Below are 18098 nucleotides of genomic sequence, written 5' to 3'. Positions count from 1 at the left end.
TAAGGAGCCCATAATTGAACACAAAACTCCAAGTGTGGTCTCACGAATGCCTTACAGAGCCTCAATATCACATCCCTGCTCTTATATAATATACCTCTAGAAACGAATGCCAACATTGCATTTGCCTTCTTCACCACCAACTTAACCTGGAGGTTAACCTTTAGGGTATCCTGCACAAGGACTCCTAAGCCCCTTTGCATCTCTGCATTTTGAATTCTCTCCCCATCTAAATAATAGTCTGCCTGTTTATTTCTTCCACCAACGTGCATGACCATACACTTTGCCACATTGTATTTCATTTGCACTTCCTGCCATTTCCCCTAAACTATCTAAGCCTCTCTGCAGGCTCTCTGTTTCCTCAACACTACCTGCTCCTCTACCTATCTTTGTATCATCGGCAAATTTGGCCACTGATCTATTATTACTGTAGTCCAAATCATTGATGTACATTGTAAAGAGCAGTGGTCCCAACAGCAATCCCTGTGGAACTCTACTGGTAACCGGCAGCCAGCCAGAGTAGGACCCCTTTATTCCCACTCTCTGTTTACTGCCAACCAGCCAATGCTCCACTCACAATAATAACTCCCCTGTAATTCCATGGGCTCTTATCTTGCTAAGCAGTCTCATGTGTGGCACCTTGTCAAAGGCCTTCTGAAAATCCAAGTACACCACGTCAACTGCATCTCCCTTGTCTACCCTGCTTGTAATTTCCTCAAAGAATTGCAGTAGGTTTGTCAGGCAGGATTTTCCTTTCAGGAAACCATGCTGGCTTTGGCCTATCATGTCATGTGCCCCCAGGTACTCCATAATCTCATCCTTAGCGATGGGTTCCAACAGCTTCCCAACCACTGATGTTAGGCTAACAGGTTTATAATTTCCTTTCTGCTGCCTCCCACCTTTCTTAAATGGTGGAGTAACATTTGCAATTTTCCAGTCACCCAGTGCAATGCCAGAATCTATCGATTCTTGAAAGATAATCGTTAATGCCTCCACAACCTCTCCAGCTACTTCCTTCAGAACCCGAGGGTGTATTCCATCAGGTCCAGGAGATTTATCCACCCTCAGACCATTAAGCTTCCTGAGCACCTTCTCAGTCTTACAGGCAGTCAGTATTTTCAAGACAGTAAGTACACTCAGATTAAAATATGGCCACAACCATCTTGGCCAGGGCCAGGACTGAGTCCACCAGGAGATCCTCCTCACGCCCGCCCCTTCCAAACTGGGTGCCCGTGTATGAGGAGCGCGGGAATAAAGTGCAATCGGAACCTCAGCGGCAGCTCCTTGAGAAACTGAAAGAGGATCTGCAACCTCACACTTTCCGTGTAAGCCTGGTACACTAACCCCTGCCGCCCACAGAATGGACAGGTGGACAGGGTGTCAGTGAACTTGCTCGAAGTCTCATTGTCTTTGTATCCTCAGCACTATCTCTCCAGTTCCCATCTCCTGGCAGAAAGAGAGAAATTTCTGAGATACTTTATCTCGCCTAAGCCTGATGAGCCAAATCCACTCTAAGCATTCAAAAGGATGGTCTTTCCGCTTGCACTTGCTGTGTTTTTACTGGCCCTTTCTAATGAATCCTCCTGTCGATAGTCCGCTCCTCAACCCAGGCAAACTGCTGCCAATCTCTGCCTTTTAAATCTCGATTGCGGTCCTGATTGAAAGATAGTTCTTTTTATGCACTCCCTCATATTGACTGCTCAACTCAAGCCCGAGAAGATCTGCGGATACTGAAATCCAAAGCAACACACACAAAATGCTGGAGGAACTCAGCGGGTCAGGCGGCATCTATGGAAAAGATTCTTCTCGGCCCGAAATATCGACCATGGCTCTTTTGCACAAATGCTGCCTGCCCCTCTAAGTTCCTCCAGCATTTTGAATGTGTTGCTTACTTATTTACTTTCTTGTATATGTACATTTTGTCATTTTTGGAATATTGGCTGTTTGCTAGCATTTGTTTGTGTGGAGTTTTTTTTTTCATTTGTTCCACTATGAATGCCTGCAAGATTAGATTTTCTTGTAGTATATTGTGATATATATGGGCTTTGATAATAAATTCACTTTCAATTTTTTTTTCCCTCTTTGACTAAGTTCACCGTCCTAGCTTTCGTCATCACGCTATCCTTTTCTTCCTCCTTCCTGGAACAGCTCCCTCAAGTCAGAGTTCAACTTGATCGTTTACAGCTGCCACCAGTGAACTTGTCCCGTCTCCAGTCTATTAATGGCCTAATTTACTCTTTATAAATACTTGCAGAAGAACTCGGCTCCATTACTTTCTAGTCCTGATGAAAGGCATCGGCCCGAAACGTCGACTGTTTGTTCCCCTCCCCAGATGCCGCCTGACTCGCTGAGTTCCTCCATCATTGTGTGCGAGTGTGTTGCCAACGACCTGCAGAATAGTTTCTGTTTACGCTAGAGAGAAGGTTGCGTGCAAGTGCTGAATACATCGGCGTTACTCTATAAGAGCGGTCCCAGCAGTTTAGAGGATCGCAAATCTGATTCCATTATTTTAAAAGAAAGGAAAACGAGAGAAAGCAGGGGAACTTAAGACCCGTTGCAGTTGAATGCAAGAGGTATTGCTGGACTTTATTGCAAAGTTATTATAATCACTGCCATTCTGTTATTTGACACGAGTTGTTGTATGTACTGTATTTATTATTGCTCTGCACTGCATCCTGATTACTCTGAGTTTCACGCGAGCGTGGGATTTAATTGCACCCTGGTGTATGAGTCAATGAACTGAATTGTCATCTGAGATTCAGATGACGCTTGGAAAATGTTCATGGGTTGAAACTAAATCAGGGTGGATTTCAAGATGAGAACGTTTCCCTTTCTTTTCTCTGCATGGGAAAACCTTTAACCAAATCCAACCCTCTGTCACCCACACTGCAAGTTAAAATGGATAGTCTCTTCCCCATTTCCGGAGAAGGGCGTCTGATCTGAACCATTGACTAATTCCATACAGAGACGAACCCAGTTGGACTCCGCAGTGTGTTTTGCATCTGTTTGATATTCTATTTTTCTGCAGACAGTTACTGACTAAAGATCCCTGAAGAATCCAGGATTCAAAGGTTTTGTCGGCACTGAATCAATAGAAAACCGTCAACAGACAAATACCGTACAGCAGAACAGAACATGCTGTTCCCACTGAAAGTGTAACCACCTGACGTCAAATACGCTTCCAACCTGATACTCAACTTCTCACTTAGATACTGGAACATTTGCTGCACTTTGCCAGAACATTGTGTTTCACGTGAACGAAAAACGACTGACCCCTCCTTTCCTGGACACACGCGACTCTATTTGTTCCAAGGCGCACATTACTGATTTCTCATCGGGGACGAGGGACTACGGCCGTTGCTACCGCGGGGCCGGGGTTAATTTCGCTTCAATTGTAGCACGAAGCGTCACAGCAGAGCTGAATTCGCCCCAGTCGTGTCACTTTGTGCCCTGGAACCCTGCTCCTGATCGCTGGAAAAGGCTGTCAGTCCAAGGGAGCCGGAGATGTTGTTCGCCGGTGTTTACTCACTGGACGCTGTGACTTTGGTGCTTCTCTGCGCCCTCACCGCGTTGTTTCTCGTTTATTTGCGCAATGGGTCTAAATCTCACGAAGAGCTCAACTTCCCCCCGGGACCCACTCCTCTTCCGATCATCGGGAACCTGCACCTCCTGGATCTGAAGAAGCCCCACCTGAGTCTCATGAAGGTAAGAGGAGCCGGCTCCCGACCAACAATTGTTGGACATTTTGTATACCAACTCCCTGCGCGCCTGGGCTATTGTGTTGGCAGCGATTAAATCGGACATTCCAAAAAATACGCTAGGCATGTATTCTTTCCCTTCACATCTTCCAAAACAGCTTCCCACTTGCGTACAGATACTGCCTCTTCTCGGTAAAGCTGGGTAGAGTTTGGACATGACGAATTCTTCTCCAAGTATTTATAAAGAGTAAATTAGGGCATTAATAGACTGGAGACGGAGAGAATTTACTAGGAGTCTCTGTAAAGGAGCAAGTCCAGCTCTGATGTGTGGGAGCCGTAGCAGGGAGGAGGAAAAACAAGAATAATAAGGAAATGAAAACTAGGGTGGTGAACTTGGGGAAAAAGAAAAAAAAAGTTGTAAGTAAATTTATTGTCAAAGTTCATATCACCATACATTGGCATGCAAAATTGGGCACCCCTGGTCAAATTTTCTGTTACTGTGAATAGTTAAGTGAGTAGATGATGAACTGATCTCCAAAAAAGTCAAAGTTAAAGATGAAACATTCTTTTCAACATTTTAAGTAAGGTTAGTGTATTATTTTTGTTTTGTACAATTTAGAGTGGGGAAAAAAAGGAAAGGAGCACCATGCAAAAGTTTGGGCACTCCAAGCGATTTGTGCTCTCAGATAACTTTTACCAAGGTCTCAGACCTTAATTAGCTTGTTAGGGCTATGGCTTGTTCACAGTCATCATTAGGAAAGGCCAGGTGATGCAAATTACAAGGCTTTATAAATACCCTGACTCTTCAAACCTTGTCCCAACAATCAGCAGCCATGGGCTCCTCTAAGCAGCTGCCTAGCACTCTGAAAATTAAAATAAATGATGCCCACAAAGCAGGAGAAGGCTATAAGAAGATAGCAAAGTGTTTTCAGGTAGCCATTTCCTCAGTTTGTAATGTAATTCAGAAATGGCAGTTAACAGGAACGGTGGAGGTCAAGTTGAGGTCTGGAAGACAAGAAAACTTTCCGAGAGAACTGCTCGTAGGATTGCTAGAAAGGCAAATCAAAACCCCCGTTTGACTGCAGAAGACTTTCAGGAAGATTTAGCAGAATCTGGAGTGGTGATGCACTGTTCTACTGTGCAGCGACACCTGCACAAATATGACCTTCAGGGAAGAGTCATCAGAAGAAAACCTTTCCTGCGTCCTCACCACAAAATTCAGCGTCAGAAGTTTGCAAAGGAACATCTAAACAAGCCTGATGCATTTTGGAAATAAGTCATGTGGACTGATGAAGTTAAACTAGAACTTTTTAGCCGCAATAGAATATAGAGCATAGAACAATACAGCAGAGTACAGGACATTCGGCCCACAATGTTGTGCTTAAATCCTGCCTCCCATATAACCCTCTACCTTAAATTCCTCCATATACCTGTCTAGTAGTCTCTTAAACTTCACTAGTGTATCTGCCTCCACCACTGACTCAGGCAGTGCATTCCATGCACCAACCACTGTCTTGAGTAAAAGACCTTCCCCTAATATCCCCCTTGAACTTCCCACCCCTTACCTTAAAACCATGTCCTCTTGTACTGAGCAGTGGTGCCCTGGGGAAGAGGTGCTGGCTATCCACTCTATCTATTCCTCTTAATATCTTGTACACCTCTATCATGTCTCCTCTCATCCTCCTCCTCTCCAGAGAGTAGCTCCCTTAATGAGCAAAGGTATGTTTGTAGAGAAATGGGTGCAGAATTTCATGAAAAGAACACCTCTCCAACTGTTAAGCACGGGACTGGATCGATCATGCTTTGGGCTTGTGTTACAGCCAGTGGCACGGGGAACATTTCACTGGTAGAGGGAAGAATGAATTCAATTAAATACCAACAAATTCTGGAAGCAAACATCAGACCATCTGTAAAAAAATCTGAAGATGAAAAGAGGATGGCTTCTACAACAGGATAATGATCCTAAACACACCTCAAAATCACAATGGACTACCTAAAGAGGCGCAAGCTGAAGGTTTTGCCATGGCCCTCACAATCCCCCGACCCAAATATCATGAAAATCTGTGGATAGACCTCAAAAGAGCAGTGCATGCAAGATGGCCCAAGAATCTCACCGAACTGGAAGCCTTTTGCAAGGAAGAATGGGCAAAAATCCTTCAAACAAGAATTGAAAGATTCTTATCTGGTTACAGAAAGCATTTACAAGATATGTACTTGCCAAAGGTGGTGTTGCTAAGTACTGACCATGCAGGGTGCCCAAACTTTTGCTTTGGGCCCTTTTCCTTTTTTGTTTTTTTTTTGAAACTGTAAAAGATGAAATAAAAAAGTAATCTTGCTTAAAATATTAAAGAAATGTATCATCTTTAACTTCATGCCTTTTGGAAATCAGGTCATCTTTTACTCGCTTAGCGAAAATAGAAATTTTGACCAGGGGTGCCCAAACTTTTGCATGCCACTGTATACTACATGAGATTCTAATCTTGCAGGCATCCATGGTAGAAAAAAGAAATACACTCGAATAAAAAAATACACCTGATAAAAAAAACTGACTGATAATCAACCAATGTTTCAAGGATGACAAAGTGTGCAAATACAAAAAAAAATTAAATAAGTAATACTGAGAACATGAGTTGTAGAGTCCTAAAAGACAATGTATGTAAGGGTTGCCTCAGACTGCGTTTTGTGGAATATAGAAGTGTCAGGGATGAGCTCAATCAGTCTATTCGGAAGGGTGAAATGGGTCGTGGAATGCCTGCTTAATGTAATGTTACAGTTAGCGCGACGCTATTACTGTTCGAGGCTTCGGCATTTGGAATTTGGCGTCCTCCACGAGAAAGTTTCTGAATCCTTCCCGTGAGCGCGTGGATTTTCTCCGAGTCAGCAGCGTCCGACAACTCAGCTTCTAACTCCAGCCAAGTCACAGGACCATGGACAATGACTAATTAACCTATAAAGTATTTGGACTGTGGCGGAAACAGGAGTACCCGGAGGAAACCCACGCGGTTCACAGCAAATACCTTCCAGACAGTGCTGCAGTTGAACTCCGAACTCAGGAATGCCCTGAGATGTCAAAAAGTGTCGCTGTAACTGCACGTTTGTACTACCGAGGGCATGTGTTTAAGCTGAGAGGGGGAATATTTAAAGGAGACGTGGTTGGCAGTTCTTTTAACACAAAGGTTAGTGGGTATCTGCAGCATGCTACACGGGAGTGGAGGAGGCAAATTCGATAACAGTGTTCGAGTTTGTTAGATAGACACAAGGGGCGCAAAGGACGAAGCAATATGCATCAAGTACAGGCGGAAGAGAATAGGTTGAATTGGGATTTTGGTTGGCAAAGACATTGTGGTCAGAAGAGCCTGTTCCTGTGCGATACTATTCTATGTTCCATGTGCAGTAAGTATCTGACTGAAGTTCTTCATCTGTGATGGTTATTTTTCAGAGTCGTCTCTCTTGAGGCAATGTTTTATACACCATGGATTTCAGTTTGTTAGGACACATCGGTTCAAAGACAATCAATTAAACGGCTGCGCAAAGTAGCCGAAGTTTCGTGGAGAGTTAAAAATATGACAGTCTACCATTTAACTGAGTAATGAATTCTGTGCACATGTCCTTTTCTGCCACAGCCCTCCCGCGACACTCCACCCTCGCCATTCCCAACAACCTCTGCTCCCACCAGATTCACAAACTCACTCTCTGCTCCACGTTGACAAGTACAGAGCAAATTAGAATGCTACCAATACTCGAACAGTATATAAAACTGTGTATTAGTTCCTTATGGTTATCACTGTTGTGTTCTTTTGATTCATTATAAATGAAGAAAGTCAGCTCAGACACCCAGTCTGATAAAGGGCTGCCTTTATTTAATTATTTTTAAATGCTTTGATGATCGCATCCTCCAAATATTCATTTTCATTGTAACATTCAAGATGATTGTCGATAGTTTCAAAGCTTCGTAGGTCCTAACTTACTGAAGTAGCGAAATTGTTTCATTTTCACTCCGGCTGTTTTTAAGTCTGAATGTTTGAACCGCAGTGAGCAAAATAGTTCTGAACTGTCTTACCGCTTATTTCTTGTGAACTATCAGAGATAATAATCACAGCTTTTTGAGCACAAACACATGCAAATGATGCAATTGAAAAACTTCCCTATAACCATGGTGTACTGTCTACCAGCCATACAAGTGCACAATTGACATTAGTTAGATGCTGTACGGCGATTGTCTCCTGTCCCAATATAGCAGCGTAATGTCCGAAATAAGCGAAGGGAATCCCGGTTATTTTCTCTATTAGGTTTTGTTCTTTAAGAGTTGTCCCAAGTTACCAGTGTTACGCCTGTGCCCAACTCTGAGGGGCCGAGGGGTGCAGAGTGGCCCCCTCCTTCTTGAGAATCGCAAGATCGTTCCTAATTCAGGTCAGGAGACCCAGGAAATGAGAGAGAGATGTTTGGAATGTCCTGGCCCTCAGCGATACAAAGCCACGGAACAGGTCACTGTCTCTCGGAGACGGAATTGTGTATTGAGTACTGTGCTTCGTGGAAGCCCTCAGGCAATGTGGGCTGGTTGGGGGATGGCATCATTCCACCCTGATTGACATCTGAGACCCCGTGAGTGGGGATAAAAGAGGGTCTGGGGAATGGCCCCTTCAGACGCACCAGAGGAGAAACGTTGGAAATCCCGTGACAGCGTTTAATAGCGACAGCCAGTGGAAGGTCCATGTGTGTCCTTTCCCATTGCCCGGGATCGAGGCCTTACCACGGAAGACGGCTTAGCTAAAGGAGATATCAGCCCCAACTACTCTCGAAGGATTGACATCATAAAAGGAATGGGCAAGTTTTAAACTCTCTCTCTTGACTCCAACCAAAAGCTGCAGCTTGAATGAACTTGAGTGACTTTTATATTTCCATCGGACAATACATTATCCCCTAGACAACGATAGAGCTATTTCTTATTGATTATTATTATACCCGCGCTTTTAGATTTAGTCTTGACGACGTATATTATCTGTATGGTTGCATTGATATTATTTTTGTGTATTTTTATCAATAAATACTGTTAAAAATAGTACCATCAGACTTCAACGGACCTCTCTATCTTTGCTGGTAAGTGACCCAGTTACGGGGTACGTAACAATTGGGGTTCTCGTCTCGGGATTTGACACCAAATTGGGAGGCCAGTGAATCGGGCTTGTAAGTCCAAACTTGGATCTGGTTACGCGGGTAGCCAGACAGGAAACCAGCAAAGATGGATGTGGGTGAATTTATAGAAAACCCGACTCTGGAGGCGCTAGAGGCGGCCACCAAATCGGAGTTGATAAATATGGCGAAGGGGCTAAACCTCGCAGAGGTGAGATTGTCAATGAAAAAGCGGGAGGTGCGAAGGGCCATAACTCAGTATTATATTGGGAAGAATGTGTTTGCAGCTGAAGTATTGGAAAATATCCCTGAAAAGGTACCAGCTAGTGGGACGGCTCAGTTAGAGTTGGAGAAATTAAGGTTGGAACATGCAATTAAGTTAAAGCAGCTGGAAGCAGCTGAGAAGGAGAAAGAAAAGGCCAAGAAAGAGAAAGAAAGGGCCGAGAGACAAAGGGAGCATAAGCTCCAGCTAAAAGAGTTAGCGGTGAAAAGGGAGCATGAGCTCCAGCTAAAGGAGTTGGAGGTGAAAAGGGAGCAGGACAGGGCTGAGAGACAAAGGGAGCATGAAATTCAGTTAAAACAGCTGGAAGCAGCTGAAAAGGAGAGAGAGAGAGCTGAGAAAGAAAAGGAAAGAGCTGAGAAGGAGAGGGAGGCAGAGAAACAGAGGAAACATGACTTGGAGATGGAGAAGTTAAGGCAAGAGCGAAGAGATCAAGGGTCAGACCGAGAGGAGCGGTTTAATGTTAGTCAGGAGTTGAGGTTAGTACCTCTGTTCGAGGAGACGGATGTTGATAGTTACTTCTTGCTTTTTGAAAAGGTGGCAGTGAATCAGAAGTGGCCCAGAGATCAGTGGGTGGCACTGTTACAAAGTGAGTTAAAAGGGAAGGCACAACGGGCATATACGGCGTTGTCCATGGAGGAGGAAGAGGCGGAGAGTTATGACAAAGTAAAAGCGGCCATTCTCCAGACTTATGAATTGGTACCTGAAGCGTATAGACAAAAGTTCAGAAATTTTAAGAAAGGGTGGAATCAGACGTATACCGAGTTTGCCTATGAGAAGGGTGTGCTCTTGGATGGCTGGTGTACAGCAGAAATAGTGGAAGAGGATTTTTGGCATCTCAGGGAGTTAATTCTGATTGAGGAATTTAAAGGTTGTGTTTCGGAGGATATCCGGATGTATTTGAATGAGAAGCCGAACAAGTCCATCTCTGAATTTGCTAGGTTCGCAGATGAATATGCCCTAACCCACAAGACAAAGATTTCCTCGAATAAAAGTTCCCAGAGAGACCGTGGGAATGATAGAGAAAGCCCGCCGGCTGAGGCCGAGGTCCCGCCGGGAGCCAGTGGTAAGATTGAGGGGGAGAGGCAAGACGGCCAGAGATTTCCGGGCTTGACCTGTTTTAATTGTGGAAAGGGGGGACATATCACATCTAGGTGCTTTGCTCCGAGGAAGGAGACAGGAAAAGGGAAAGCAGCGGTCCCTATTGGATGTGCCATGGTAATCAGTAAATCGACAAGAGAGCCCCAGGTAGACAGGGTACGAGAAGGGTCTGAGACTTGTATGTCAAACGGAACCTTGTCTGTGAGAGAGGGAGACCCACCAGTTCCCGTGCGAATCTGGAGAGACACGGGGGCTGAACTGTCATTGATTAGCAGTAAGGTACTGGATTTTGGTCGCAAGACGGGAATGGTAGCTGTGAAAGGAATAGGAAAAGGGACGGAAACGGTGCCCTTGCATAGGATCATTATAAATTGTGAGCTAGTCTCTGGACCAGTTGAAATGGGGGTGCGATCAGAATTCCCGAGAACTGACGTGGACGTCCTTCTGGGTAATGATTTAGCCGGTTGTAAGGTTTGGTCAGCAATGAAGCTGACGAGACAGCCGGTGGAGGCCCCGCCCCTAGATTCCAAGATCTATCCCACATGCGCGATCACTCACAGCATGTCGAGAAAGGCAGCTGAGAATGAGAGCAGTTTAAATCCGGCCAGTATCAATTTGGCGGAGACGTTTTTACCGACCCTGTACCACGAGGGTTTAGAAGGTGGTAAAACTAAGAGTAGTAAAGTGAAAGAAAGTAAGGGAGAGGAGGTAGACCTACCCTTAGCGAGGGAAAAAAGTTCTAGAGGCACGAAATAAAGATGAGAAACAGATAAAGCTGTTGAAAGGTCCAGGGTTGGACATGGATGATCTGTCTGGTTTGGCAGAACTGTTTGAAGAAGTGGAAAATTCTAAAGGTGTTCCCGATAATGAAATAAGGGCAGTCCTAGATGAAAAGGGTGCCCTTACCTTGAAGAAGTCTGCTGGGTTGGCAGATGAGGTTGTTTCAGCCCACGGGGTTGAGTTTACTCTGGAAGGGAGTTGCCCAGAGAGTAGCTGGGAGGATCGGGGAATTTAGAATTTGGACCGGGTACGGGTATTGAAAGCCTGGAAGAGGCAAATGTCCCGTTTGAGTGTGTCCAAGATGTGGATGCACGTGGTACTGAACCTAGTAATGGAGCTCAGAAAAAGTTTGAGGTATTTGATTCAGTTGACAAGGAATGCAATCCTTGTGGGTCAGATGGACTTGTGTTATGAATGTACCACAGCTCTGAGGGGCCGAAGGGTGCGGGACCAGCCCCCTCCTTCCGGAGAATTGCAAGATCGCTATTAATTCGGGTCTTGGACCCAGGAAATGAGAGACAATTCAATGGATTTGACCATTGTTCTTAGAGGCACCTGTGTGAATTGCAACTCTATAGTACGTGCCAGCTATCAGGGACATGGACACCCTCGGGCAATGTGGGGTGGGGATTGTATCACCCTACCTTGATTGACATTTACAAATTTGCCAGTCATGATAAAAAGGAGACTGCAGGAGGCAGTACTCCAGCGACGCACCAGACGGAGACACCATCGCTCATCGCTCCCGTAAGGACGGGAAGTTGTTCAGGAGCCACGTGTGATTTGGTTCCCCTAGCTAGGGAATCGAGTGGCTGATAACCCCAAAAAGGATTCCGAACTGACGACGGGGAACTCACGTTCCCGATTCCACGATTTGAGTTCAACAGGCTGGCAAGTTTATTTTCTCTCTCCAACACGTGAGCTCCAGCGGTCCCCGAAAGGCTAAAAGCCTGCATGAACTTCAGAGACTTTGATATTTCCATCGGACAATAGTTTTACCCCTAGACAAACGATAGAGCTACTTCGTATTGTTGATTATTACTATACCCGTGCTTTAGATTGAGTATTGACGACGTATATTATCTGAATGTTTGTATTAACCTTACTTTTGTTCCCCTTTATAAATAAAAACGTTTAAAAATGGTACCATCAGACTTCAGCGGACCTCTCTATCTTTGCTGGTAAGTGACCCAGTTATGGGGTTCATAACAACGTGGGGCCTCGTCTCGAGATTTGATACCAAATTGGGAGGTCAGTGAATTGGGTTTGTAAGTCAAAAAATTTGGATCTGGTATGCAGGTAGCCAGACGGGAAACCAGCAAAGATGGACGTGGATGAATTTATGAAAGACCCAACTCTGGGGGCGCTAGAGGTGGCTACAAAATTAGACTTGGTAAATCTGGTGAAGGGGTTAAACCCCACAGAGGTAAGGTCATCAATGAAAAAGCGGGAAGTGTGAAGGGTCATAACTTAGTATTACATTGGGAAGAAGGTGTTTGCAGCTGAGAATTTGGAAAATATCCCTGAAAAGGTACTAGCGAATGGGACGGATCAGTTAGAGTTGGAGAAATTAAGGTTGGAACATGAATTTAAAGTAAAGCAGCTGGAAGCAGCTGAGAAGGAGAAGGAAAGGGCTGAGAGAGAAAGGGAGCAGGCGTTCCAACTAAAGGAATTAGAGGGGAAACGGGTTCATGAGCTCCAGCTAAAGGAGCTGGAAGCAGCTGAGAAAGAGAAAGAAAGAGCTGAGAAGGAGGAGGAAAGAGCTGAGAAGGAGAGGGAGTATGAGGAGGCAGAGAAACAGAGGAAACATGACTGGGAGATGGAGAAGTTAAGGAAAGAGCGAAGAGATCAAGGGTTAGACCGAGAGGAGAGGTTTAATGTTAGTCAGGAGTTGAGGGTAGTACCTCCATTCGAAGAGACGGATGTTGATAGTTATTTCTTGCTTTTTGAAAAGATGGCAGTAAATCAGAAGTGGCCCAAAGAGCAGTGGGTGGCGTTGTTATAAAGTGTGTTAAAAGGGAAGGCACAACGAGCATATGCGGCATTGACCGTCGAGGAGGGGGAAGCAGAGAATTATGCCAAAGTAAAGGAGGCCATTCTCCGGAGTTACGAGCTAGTACCTGAAGCTTATAGACAAAGGTTCAGAAATTTACGGAAAGGGTGGAATCAAACGTATACCGAGCTAGCCCATGAGAAGGGTGTGCTCTTGGACCGTTGGTGCACCGCGGAACAGGTGGACGGGGATTATGGGCATATCAGGGAGTTATTTTTGATTGAGGAATTAAAAGGGTGTGTTCCGGAGGAGATCCGGATGTATTTGAATGAGAAGGCGAATAAGTCCATCTCGGAAATTGCTAGGTTCGCAGATGAATATGCCCTAACCCACAAGACAAAGTTTCCCTTGAATAAAAGTACCCCGAGAGACCGTGGGAACGACCAAGAAAGTCCGCCGGCTGAGGCAAAGGTCCCGCCGGGAGCTAGTGGTAAGGTTGAGGAGGAAAGGCCAGGCGGCCCGAGATTTCCGGGCTTGACCTGTTTTAATTGTGGAAAGGGAGGACATATTGCATCTAGGTGCTTTGCTCCGAGAAAGGAGCCAGAAAAAGGGAAAGCAGCGGTCCCTATCGGGTGTGCAGTGGTAATCAGAAAATCGGCAAGAGGGTCCCGGGTAAGCAGAGAGCGCGAGGGGTCTGAGATTTATCTGTCACACGGAACCGTGTCTGTGAGGGAGGGGGACCCACCAATTCCCGTACGGATTTGGAGAGACACGGGGGCGGAGCTATCATTAATTAGCCGTAACATATTACAATTTGGACCTCAGACGGGCGAGGTAGCCCTGAGAGGAATAGGAAAATGGACAGAAATGGTGTCCTTACGTAGGGTCATTTTGGATTGTGAGCTGGTGTATGGATCAGTTGAAATAGGGGTGCCATCAGAATTCCCGAGAACTGACATGGACGTCCTCCTTGGGAACAATTTAGCCAGGGGTAGGATTTGGTCAACCATGACTATGACCTGCCGACCGGTGCATGTTGAGGCCCCGCCCCTAGCATCCCCGAGCTATACCGCATGCGCGGTCACTCGCAGTCTGTCGAAAACGGCAGCTGAGAACGGGAGCAGTTTAAAATTGGCCAGTTTTGATTTGGCCGAGACGTCTTTACCGACCCTGTGCCATGAGGGTTTAGAGGGTGGTAAAATGAGGAATAGTAATGTGAAAGGGGGTAAGGGAGAGGAGATAGATCTCCCCTTAGCGAAGAGAAAGGTCCTAGAGGTAGGAAATAAAGATGAGAAATGGAAAAAGCTGTTAAAAGGTCCAGAGTTGGACATGGATGATCTGTTGGGGGTGGCAGCCCTGTTTGAAGAAGTTGAGAGTTATCAAAGTGTTCCCGATAATGAGATGAGGGCAGTCCTAGATGAAAAGGATGCCACTACCTTGGAAAGGTCTGCTGGGTTGGCAGATGAGGTTGTTTCAGCCCGCGGTGTTGAGTTTACTCCGGAAGGGAGTTGCCCAGCGAGTAGCTGGGAGGAGCAAGGGAATTTGGAATTTGAAAAAGGTACGGGTATTGAAAGCCTGGAAGAGGTCAATGTCCCGTTTGAGAGTGTCCAGGATGGGGATGCACATGGTTCCACACCTAGTCACGGAACTCAGAAAAGTTCTGAGGTATCTGATTCCGCTGAACGAGACGGCCGTCCTTTTGGGTCAGATAGACTGGGTTCAGTGAAGACAGGGTTAACCCTAATAATTGGGGGAAGGGAGGGTTCCCAGGTGTTTGTACACGAAGGGGTGGTGAACCTTAAAGTGGAACTCGACCATGGGGGATAAATATTATTACTGAAGGGAACGGAAAGTTTGTAGTTCCCAAATTGAATGAAAAAATTTTAAACCCGGCAGCTCGCTTACAGAGTAAGTCGAGAGTTGCCGGGGCCCCACATGCTATTGTTATTCAAGGATGTGGAGTGAACAGGCAGCACTTGACAGGCTGTCTGGAAAAAGTGGGATCGCTTGCAGATCTTAAATTGGAAACTAATAGCATGACGGGTCCTGAAGAGAAAAATAGCAACTTGCTTAAAACTAAAGAATTGGGTAGGAATGAATTAGGTCTGGGATCCAGTGTTGATACGAGAACTCCTATGAATAAGGCGGACGGGAGTTTACCCTGCCAAACTACTCGAGTTCCTCCCGTAGAAACTCACCGAAATAGAGATGATGGTTAATGGGGGCGCCATTTTAAATGGGAAAACTGGCTGTACGGGATTTTGACAAAGCATGTGAATAACAAAGACAACCCCCTTGGAAGCTGCCTGTTAAGTTGAAATCTGATGCTACCAGCCTTTAGTCAGGCACAGGAGAAAAAAACATTAAAGTAAGTGCCACTGTACTCGTTACCTGTTTAGATGCTGAATTAAATGTATAACTGTATAGCTCTGTAGTGAAACGGAAAGCTTGTGTATTGTGTTAGATTCTAAAATCCTGTAAGACTCTGTACTACTTCGTTTCACCGCTGGTGAAAACGCTTTGAAGAGAGGGGGTGTTATGAATGTACCACAGCTCTGAGGGGCCGAAGGGTGCGGGACCAGCCCCCTCCTTCCGGAGAATAGCAAGATCGCTATTAATTCGGGTCTTGGACCCAGGAAATGAGAGACAATGCAACGGATTTGACCATTGTTCTTAGAGACACCTGTGTGAATTGCAACTCTATAGTACGTGCCAGCTATCAGGGACATGGACACCCTCGGGCAATGTGGGGTGGGGATTGTATCACCCTACCTTGATTGACATTTACAAATCTGCCAGTCATGATAAAAAGGAGACTGCAGGAGGCGGTACTCCAGCGACGCACCAGATGGAGACACCATCGCTCATTGCTCCCGTAAGGACGGGAAGCTGTTCGGGAGCCACGTGTGATTTGGTTCCCCTAGCTAGGGAATCGAGTGGCTGATAACCCCGAAAAGGATTCCGAACTGACAACGGGGAACTCACGTTCCCGATTCCACGATTTGAGTTCAACAGGCTGGCAAGTTTATTTTCTCTCTCCAACACGTGAGCCCCAGCGGTCTCCGAAAGGCTAAAAGCCTGCATGAACTTCAGAGACTTTGATATTTCCATCGGACAATAGTTTTACCCCTAGACAAACGATAGAGCTACTTCGTATTGTTGATTATTACTGTACCCGTGCTTTAGATTGAGTATTGACGACATATATTATCTGAATGTTTGTATTAACCTTACTTTTGTGCCCCTTTATAAATAAAAACATTTAAAAATGGTACCATCAGACTTCAGCAGACCTCTCTATCTTTGCTGGTAAGTGACCCAGTTATGGGGTTCATAACACTTGGTTCAGTGGAAAAAGGGTTAACCTTGGTAATAGTGGGAAGTGAGAGTTCCCAGGTGTTTGTGCTCGAAGGTGTGGTAAAAGTCAGTGAGGAGATCAAAGGTGGTGGGGTGAATATTATTATTGAAGGAAAAGGGAACTGTGTAGTTCCCAAATTGAATGAAGAAAATTTAAAGGCTGGACTGATATCAGAAGCAGCAACCAGGCTACAGAGACAATGGCTCGGTACCACAAAGCCTGTGAATCAATTACAGGTTGAGTTGGAAGGTAAAGGGGCCCCACACGCTATTGTTATTCCAGAGTGTGGTGTAAGAAGGCAGAATTTGAAATGCTGTTTGAACAAAGAGTTTAAACTGAAAACTAATAGCCTGAAGGGTCCTGAAGAGAAAACTAGCAACTTGCGTAAAATTAAAGAATTGGGTGGAAATTCGGGAAATGGTCTAAGTCTGGAACACATTGTTGATAAAATAACTCCTACGAAAGGAGCGGACGAAAGCCTATTTCGCCAGGGTGCACAAACTCCCCACGTGGGAATTAACCAGAAAAGAGGCGAGGGGTAATGGGGACGCCATTTTTAAATAGCAGAAGCCGGTTTTAAGGGATTTCGACAAAGCATGTGAATAATAAAAGACAACCCCATGGAAGCCTGCCTGTTAAGTTTGAAAGCAACATAAAGATTAGTATTTGCATGAACTTTTGTAGTATACCCATAAGCTAAGATCACAACTCTTTAGTTTTTGTTTGCTAAAGAAAAATAAGAACTAAAAATAGGTGGTTATTAAATTGAAGTCTGATGCTACAAGACTTTAGTAAGGTACAAGATGTTAAGAGATTAAAGGAAGTGACAATGTAATCGGTAACCATCTAGATACTGAATTGAATGTATAACTGTATTACTCTGTAGTGAAAAAAAAACTTTTGTATTGTGTTAGATTCTAAAATCCTGTAAGACTCTGTATTACTTCGTTTTTACCGATGGTAAAAACGTGTTGAAGAAAGGGGGTGTTACGCCTGTGCCCAACTCTGAGGGGCTGAGGGGTGCAGAGTGGCCCCCTCCTTCTTGAGAATTGCAAGATTGTTCCTAATTCAGGTCAGGAGACCCAGGAAATGAGAGAGAGATGTTTGGAATGTCCTGGCCCTCAGCGATACAAAGCCACGGAACAGGTCATTGTCTCTAGGAGACGGAATTGTGTATTGAGTACTGTGCTTCGTGGAAGCCCTCAGACAACGTGGGCTGGTTGGGGGATGGCATCATTCCACCCTGATTGACATCTGAGACCCCGTGAGTGGGGATAAAAGAGGGTCTGGGGAACGGCCCCTTCAGACGCACCAGAGGAGAAACGCTGGAAATCCCGTGACAGCGTTTAATAGCGACAGCCGGTGGAAGGTCCACGTGTGTCCTTTCCCGTTGCCCGGGATTGAGGCCTTACCACGGAAGACGGCTTAGCTAAAGGAGATATCAGCCCCAACTACTCTCGAAGGATTGACATCATAAAAGGAATGGGCAAGTTTTAAACTCTCTCTCTTGACTCCAACCAAAAGCTGCAGCTTGAATGAACTTGAGTGACTTTTATATTTCCATTGGACAATACATTATCCCCTAGACAACAATAGAGCTATTTCTTATTGATTATTATTATACCCGCGCTTTTAGATTTAGTCTTGACAACGTATATTATCTGTATGGTTGCATTGATATTATTTTTGTGTATTTTTATCAATAAATACTGTTAAAAATAGTACCATCAGACTTCAACGGACCTCTCTATCTTTGCTGGT

At 45.1% G+C, this 18098-nt stretch overlaps 1 protein-coding gene across 1 annotated transcript in view; it reads left to right on the top strand.

Moving 5' to 3' along the window:
• The first annotated feature begins 3043 nt into the window (after window positions 1-3043).
• LOC140736324 (uncharacterized) overlaps window positions 3044-18098 on the top strand; it is a 134035-nt gene continuing 118980 nt past the window's right edge. Inside the window, exon 1 of the mRNA XM_073062329.1 lies at window positions 3044-3702. Coding sequence (XP_072918430.1) covers window positions 3502-3702 — 201 coding nt within the window. The 5' untranslated portion in view covers window positions 3044-3501. The remainder of the gene's footprint in view (window positions 3703-18098) is intronic.

This window comes from Hemitrygon akajei, chromosome 11 (assembly GCF_048418815.1).
Source record: "Hemitrygon akajei chromosome 11, sHemAka1.3, whole genome shotgun sequence".
In the NCBI taxonomy this organism is placed as follows: Eukaryota; Metazoa; Chordata; class Chondrichthyes; order Myliobatiformes; family Dasyatidae; genus Hemitrygon; species Hemitrygon akajei.
Note: the sequence above shows the minus strand (reverse complement) of the source record. Positions and strands in the feature narration are given on the sequence as shown.